Source organism: Manihot esculenta, chromosome 3, assembly GCF_001659605.2.
Source record: "Manihot esculenta cultivar AM560-2 chromosome 3, M.esculenta_v8, whole genome shotgun sequence".
NCBI classification, from domain to species: domain Eukaryota; kingdom Viridiplantae; phylum Streptophyta; class Magnoliopsida; order Malpighiales; family Euphorbiaceae; genus Manihot; species Manihot esculenta.
The window spans coordinates 4,744,701-4,752,231 of NC_035163.2; the positions used below are offsets into that span (position 1 = coordinate 4,744,701).

The following is a 7,531-nucleotide window of genomic DNA, read 5'->3' on the forward strand; positions in this document are numbered from 1 at the left end:
TTTTCCACAAAATAAAGAAAGAAAATTGCATCATTATTTGGGATTTCTTCCATGTTTGGAGCAGCCTTGTGATAATGGAACCAACCAGCAAAAAGCATTAAGGGTGCAAAGACCAATGCACCAATTGCGGTACAATACAATACAGTTGTAATTCACTAATTATTTCAGATGCTCTCCAAATCTAAAAAAAACCAGAGGTTATTTGTATTCCTCGATCAACTCTGCAATCAGCTGATAAAATCAATAGATCTTCAAATCGTTCATTTGAAAAAATTGAAACCCTCTTATTGTTATAATCTCTCTTTTTTTCGATCCAGTTTCTCAGGACGATAGATGAGACGATTTAAATGAGATCCAATGTAGATCCAATTTTTTATTCACTCGTGGGATCCGGACGGTCCGAGGGGGACTACCGCGGCTCCAGTCATTCCTTTCAGGATCAGTCGTGTCAATAGTCACCCTTACTGTCACTCTATAGAACCGTACATGAGATTTTCACCTCATATGGCTCCTCGTTCAATTCTTTCGAAATTATTGGATCCTTTTTCTCGTTCGAGAAGTTCCTCCCTTCATCCACTCCGTCCCAAAAAGTAACTAGGACAAATTCAGTCACATTTTCATGTTCCAATTGATTCCTTTTTTGAAAGGAGAAATTCTTCTTTTCCTCTCCATGGACAAGTTTCTCATATCTAGCTAGCTAGATAAATTACAGAAACCTTTCCTTATTAAGCATCATCATCATTAACTACGCAGGAGCTGTATATCAGCCATATCAATGGAAACTCAGCAGAACACTTTCAATGGGTATTAGCCCAAATTCAAGAATATAATAATCACTTTTTGATTATTTGATTCTTTGCTTGCTAAGTGATTTACCTGACAAAGTCATTTGTTTTATCACCGTCCGAGATATCAAATTCTGCAAGGGACAAGGAAGTGACAAGGGATTCCATCGAATGTAATTCCGCTTTTATTAAATCAACTGATTCTGTTTCCCACCATTAATATTGTTGCAACTGACATTCATTTCCTTGAATTTCAAGAATGGAATATGGGAATGAGTTCCACAAATCTTTCAGGAATATTATTGCAGAAAGTGAGAAAGATGAAAGTACTATCCCCGAAAGTGAGAGAAATGAAATACTGTCCTTATAAGTAAAATATAATTAATTTCACTCATTTTCTATTTTAATTTATATCAAAATAATATCTCATAATATAATTTTTATATTAATTTTTTTCGGCGTATAAAAATACCATGATTTGTGCAGTAAATAACATAAAGTATCATTTTGATAAAAATTAAATTATAAATCTGAAATGAAAAACAAATTAAACTACATAGTAGCTTTCTGTACTTTTGCCTATGAGAATGAGTTCCACAAACCTGTCAGTGGATAAAAGGTGAAGGAATTGATTCTGCAGCACAAGCTGCCGCTGGGTAACTCTTAGTCTTACACCGTTCTCTCCAAAATGGAGCGAGAACAACAGAACATCAAAACATTGGAGGATCTAAAAGCTCAACATCAGAACATGGCAATTTATTTATATTTCCTGCAGGGTTTCACTTACTTGATGTTACACAAATACAAATCCCACTTTTTTTTTTTATTTTGCATTTTATTTTTCAGATGATCATTACAACTACTCAACCGAGAACACGTTGATTTGAAGAGTGGATGTGTCCCTAGTATTTCCTATATGCTAATTCTTTCACAGCCTCAGCCAAATGTTTTTCATTCTGAATGCTCTGAACCCACTTTGCATTAATGATGACTCGCTCAATACTCTGCTTCAAGGTTCTAGCAATTGAAGACATGGTGCGGCCTGCAAAGAACTCCTCTACTTCCTTGGCCTTCTCAAATGAAGCAAACTATAGGAATAATAATAATAATAAAAAAAAACATCAGCAATGATTACTCTTATGGATATGCAGGATGCCAACACATTTGTACTAGAATAGCGAAAAAGGCACAAGTTAGAAGTTAGAAATAATTCAGTAGAGGCCAAACCGGTGAAACAACTGCACTGACGAAGCGAGTTATTAAAAATCCAGTACCCCAGGTTTTTTCAATGTGATCCCATTTGTCCTGTATTCCAGTAATTTAAAGGATCAATATTTTCCCCCGGTTCAACTTTAAGATTAAAGACTTAAATAAAGAAGAACGAAAGTGAAAGGCAAAGAACTCTGCATTTAACTTTAGGACAACGTCTTTAATGCTTTTAGAGGCACTACCTTCAGCCATGCCCAAGCTGTTTCCCTTCCTTCCTTTGAAACAGCAAGCCCAAACACAGCATCTTGACTCCTAACCTAAATTAGTGAGAAAACAAATTCAATGAACTTTTTCTCTCAATATAAATGTTAACTTCAACAGCAATGGATACACAAAATTTTCTTCTACCTCAGAAGTCAACACAAAGTTGAGAACTTCAAGAACTATATTGGGGTCAGGACACGATGCAATTGAACCTGTGCAAGGCAGAAATGGACAAATAATTAATAAAAACTCAAGTAGATTCTTATATTCTACAAAAATTTTCACTAAGGATTTATCAGTACTCAGAATGCGAGTTTTCTCTTGGCTTAGATCCGTCTCCCTATAGACTCTCAGAAGAGAGTCGAAACCCAATCTACTTGATGGGCTGACTCTCTGCATTACGGCCACATATGCTGCCTGCATCCCACTGTCTGTAAAATTAGAGGATTGCAAGTAGAAGAACACCATCATTGATAGATATACTGCTTAAAAACCTTTCTTATATCAGGTGGGAGGAGGGGCGTATTTCTGTCATCTACAAATGCATGAAATCTCCTACTTGCTTCATTTAGTGTTGGATCATGTCCATACACAGCAAGGGCAGTCAAAATTTCTCCTCTCAACATTGCGTCAAGATGGCTTTCACCTTGTATAGGATCCCAGCCAAGCTTTCTGTAAAGGGAATTTAAACATATAAAAGTTGGAAGAAAGAAGTGCTAAAACAGAAAAAACATCATGTTGTTTAAAGATATAGGAAAAGCTTACGAATTGAACTCGAGGACATTGGAAACTCTTGCTATATGGATTTGCATATATCTAATAACTTTTTACTCATCAAAATTGTATAACTTGATATTTTGCTTCCATCATGCCAAGTACCTTGGGGTAATTTTATAAGTCCCCTCTATCTAATTACTTGCAGATTATAGGATGACAACATCAAATATATTCTGTGATGTTGGCATAACTGTGTGATTAAAATATCTTAAAGTGAGAGTTCAGTGGTAAAAGTGCAAAGTATGACTGTTTCATACAGAATATTTCAGCAAGCAACTTAAAAACAATAAATGCCAAACTCAAGAAAAATTTGGAGTAACCCTTCCAAGACTGGAAGCTATACTAAAAGATGCGATTGCTTTCCTTCAGGCATGATATTTCATTTTGAAAACTAAGGATAATTTTTGAAAGTTCTCCAGTTGGCATTACATGCAATTTTTAAAAGCAAGCAACACATAAAATCGAATCTCTTATTTAAAACTGCAACAAACGTGGAACTTGAAACTAACTCATATCTAAAAGAAATAATTTGAATGCACGGAAAAGTTTGTAACAAAAATATCTTACTCTGCTGAATACTGGAAAAGATTAATGAAAAATTGGTTAACATAGTCTGATAATTCATGGGTTGCATCTGCTACAATACTTGTAACTTTATAACTTAACTGTGAAAAGAAGGAAACATAATTAGGATTAATTGAATAACTGAACCAATAGTGTGAATAGAATAGAGAAGTGAACATTACATTAATCAAGTTAGACAGCACAGTATATTCGAGTTCCTCCCTGTAAGCATCCATCAGAGTGAGCAGCGAGGTCAAAGACTGGTGACGAGCCATACAAAGGGCAAATGAATCATCCAAAATACCTATCGGAAAGGTGCAAGAAGTTGTTAACTTGTCTTATTAAAAAATAAAACATACAAGCAAGTGCAAGCCAAGTCATCCTATTCACCAAATCTGTCTGTTTCAGTCAGATATTTCTTCTCTATGGCATATCTAAGTCTAGCAGAGAGTTCCTCATCATATTTCACCCTGTAGAAACCAGTCTGATGTACATTAAGTTTTATCCAAGCACTTCCGATCTCTGCCAGTCTGGAATCCTTAGCATCAAGGGTTTCAGATTTTGTTTGCAATAAGAAATTCTTATGCACATCATATGAGCCGCAGCATAAAGTTATTGGGACAATCCACTGTCCATCTCCATGGGAACCACTTGCCAAGAATTGTGACTGCCATATATAACATTTACTGTAAGGGTATTGCAGTTTATATCATGAAACAGAAACTATCATAAATGTCAAACATTGCTATGAATTCAAGTTATTTCTAAGTCTATATAAATGATATATCAAATATTTAAAACAAGGGGCAAAAGACATCCAGAAGAAAAAGAAGACCTGCTCAAATTCCAATTTCTGATCTTTAAGTTTCACAGACACAACAGGGTACCCCTTTTGCCTTGTCCATGAATTCATTAGCTCATTCACAGGCTCACCGGATCCCTCCTCAAGGGCAGTCCACAAATCTTCTGTCTTTGCGTTTGAGTAAGCATGCTTTTTGATGTATGAGGCAAGAGACCTCTGATAGCATGAATAGGTCAAGTGTAATATACCATGTTAACTTAAGAAAATGGTACTTGAATTTGTAAAATGAGAAAAAAAGAGGACTAAGAGATAGTACATAGAAACATAACAAATGAGCTTTTTAGAATACACATAACATGTTGTTGCGATCTCACAATTCCTCAACAAGATAACTATGTGTGTCAGTCATATATGGCATTAGTTATCATAATGGAAACACCAAAATCACTTTCTCAATCACAAAAATAAAAGGAAACGAAGAACTAGAAAAGAAAAACAAAGGAAAATGATATTAGCACCCTTCTAAGTAGTGTCTTGCGAAAAAGAGAAAAGACAAGACTTTGAAGGACCCAATCAGCAACATCACCGCATATAAAGTTGAGAATTCTGTGTGAATGACTCTATACATAAAGCATGGTTTCACCAATATTCAATCATGAAAAGTTGACTTGCATTATATTGAAGTACCAACCTGAAAGCATTCAGCACCAAGATAGCTTTGCAGCATTCGAATAACAGAGGCACCTTTTCGATAACTTATCGCATCAAATATTTCATTAATCTCACTGGCATGATTTATCTCCACCTAAAAATAAAATTTTAACTAAATAAAAATTCTTAATGAAGAATGCTTGAAATAAGTGAGATTCTATTTACATAAGACAGAAAACAAAACCTTATCAGCATCTTTTTACCTCAATTGGGTGGGATTCTTCAAGGCAATCAAGCCTAAGACCTTCAGTAATTTGATCAAGAAACTGAGTCCATACCTTCCACTCCGGAAACAAGCTATCAGCAGCTAGATAGCTCACCTGCGCAAATAAAATCACTTGATTAAAAAGAAATGAGCTGTAACCAGAGTAAAAATAGCCATGAGAACCAAAGAACATACCCATGTTGCAAACCCCTCATTGAGCCATAAATGAGTCCACCATTCCATTGTTACAAGATTACCAAACCACTGATGTGCCAGCTCATGTGCAACAACAGTAGCAACCTTAACAGCAGCAAAGCAAATCATTAGTAATTACATATCTCATGTAGCTCGGCCTACATTAGCTGCAGCAGTCAAAACCAACAGTTAGGAAATGCACATACCCTCTGCTTGTTAGCAGCAGCAGAATTTTTATCATCGAAGAGCAAGGCTGTCTCACGATATGTAACTAATCCATAATTCTCCATGGCCCCAAAAGCAAAGTCGGGGATTGCTATCATATCCAACTTGGGAAGAGCATATTGAACAGCAAAATATCTGCACAAATTATAATAGCTGGATGATGCTAAATGCCATATAATTGCATCACTAATCTTAAAAAATGAGTTCTGACTTACATCCATCTGCTTCAAACTGGAAGACAGTGGTAAATAACAAATGCACTGACAAACTAAGTGACGATAAAACATACTCTTTATATAATTCAAGAGTCTTCACAGCCACATTCAATGCTAATTTCCCTTGATTCGCCTTCCCAACTTGACAATACACTCGAACTTTGATCCCTGTGTAGATTTTGCAAACATAATATCAAGAATAAAGGTTGTACACTTGTACTATCATTAACAAACAACTGAAGAGTATAATGGTACCGTCAGATGTGTAATCTTCAACATAATCAAACAAACCAACGACGACAGCTACCAAATAGGTAGACATGATAGGTGTTTCCTGATAAGAAACAGTCTTCAAAGGTCCATCCACCTTCTCCTCAAGGACTGGCATATTTGAAAGAGCCACCAATTCAGATGGCACGTCCAATGTGATCATGAATTTGGCCTGCAAAACCAACAGTAAAGAAGAAAAAAATGCAAAAGAGTAATAAAAATATTTTTTTAAAAAAAGCAAGGACTTTAAGCCATGAGATAGACCTTGCAAGCGGGCTCGTCCCAACAAGGGAAACATCTCCTAGCATCAGCTGGCTCAAACTGAGTAACCGCCATATTTTTCTTTTCACCCTGATGCTCATAAGTACTGAAAAAAACAACAAGAAGAAGAATAGTGAAATTTCAAAACTGATCTTGTAGGATTCGAGAAGTTAATGAGTTATCGCACCTTTTGTAAAATCCCTTCATTTTGTCATTCAAAACTCCGTCGAAATCAATTTTGAGGATTCCCACCCCAACTGGAAGTGTCTCAGCGAACTCCAACACCAATATCTCATCTGCTTCTACCAATTCAACTTTCACTGGCTGAAAAACCTGCTTGATAATGGCAGTTGGTTTCAGTTGACTGAAATTTCGAATCCTTAGAAGAAAATGTAAGGTTTTTCAGATGAAAATTACTTTAGATGAGGTGAAGCTAACAGAGGAGGAGTGAACTGAGAGGTCTCCGGCGTTCAAAACAATGAATTTGGTGTGGTCGACGATGTCGAGGTCGACGGAAACAGAACCAGCGAATGTGCAAGCGGATAGGTCAGGTTTCAGCCGGATGGCGTAGCGTTTCGGCACGGCGAATTTCGGGAGGCGAGGCTGTCCTTTGAAGTGATCCATTTCTATTGAAAAGTTGAAAAACAGAGGGCAGTGAAAACACTGAGATAGTGAGATGCGTGGGATTTAAAGAGATGATGGAAGTACAGTTTACTGGCAATGCCGCTTCTTTTCCTTTTCTTTTCTTTTCTTTGTTTCTAAGCTAAAAGATATTTCCTTTATATAATTTTTGTTAATCTTTTATCTTAAAATTATTGTTAACTATTATAATTTTATTTTATTTTATTTTTAAAAACTTTTTAAATCATTTTTTAATATTCAATAAAATTTAATATATTTAAAATAAATATAATTAAAAAATTAATAAAAAATTATATTTTTTAATATGTGTGAAAAAATAAAATAAATAAAAATTATAAAATAAAAAAAATAATTTTAACTCCAATGTTCAATTAAATTTTTATTAAATTTATTTGTACTTTTAATG

General features: G+C 35.3%; 1 protein-coding gene across 4 annotated transcripts; it reads right to left on the reverse strand.

The window, feature by feature from the left end:
- Positions 1-1,513: 1,513 nt before the first annotated feature.
- LOC110611332 (aminopeptidase M1) lies at positions 1,514-7,220 on the reverse strand. 4 transcript variants are annotated; one of them, XM_021751590.2, is made up of 19 exons: positions 6,901-7,217; positions 6,671-6,819; positions 6,487-6,589; positions 6,208-6,394; positions 6,027-6,120; positions 5,719-5,872; positions 5,513-5,617; positions 5,316-5,432; positions 5,093-5,206; positions 4,435-4,617; positions 3,990-4,266; positions 3,782-3,903; positions 3,603-3,700; positions 2,753-2,930; positions 2,561-2,675; positions 2,403-2,470; positions 2,237-2,311; positions 2,013-2,090; positions 1,514-1,873 (listed from the first exon to the last, which is right to left on the reverse strand). In XM_021751590.2, exons 1-19 carry the CDS (start codon positions 7,105-7,107, stop codon positions 1,688-1,690), a joined length of 2,610 nt encoding a protein of 869 aa, XP_021607282.1. In that variant the 5' UTR covers positions 7,108-7,217; the 3' UTR covers positions 1,514-1,687. The 4 variants fall into 4 exon arrangements, 3 of the variants coding, with proteins under 3 accessions (XP_021607282.1, XP_021607283.1, XP_021607281.1); XM_021751591.2 differs by having other exon boundaries at positions 6,671-6,816; positions 6,901-7,216; XM_021751589.2 differs by having other exon boundaries at positions 3,603-3,903; positions 6,671-6,816.
- Between the last annotated feature and the right edge of the window lie 311 nt (positions 7,221-7,531).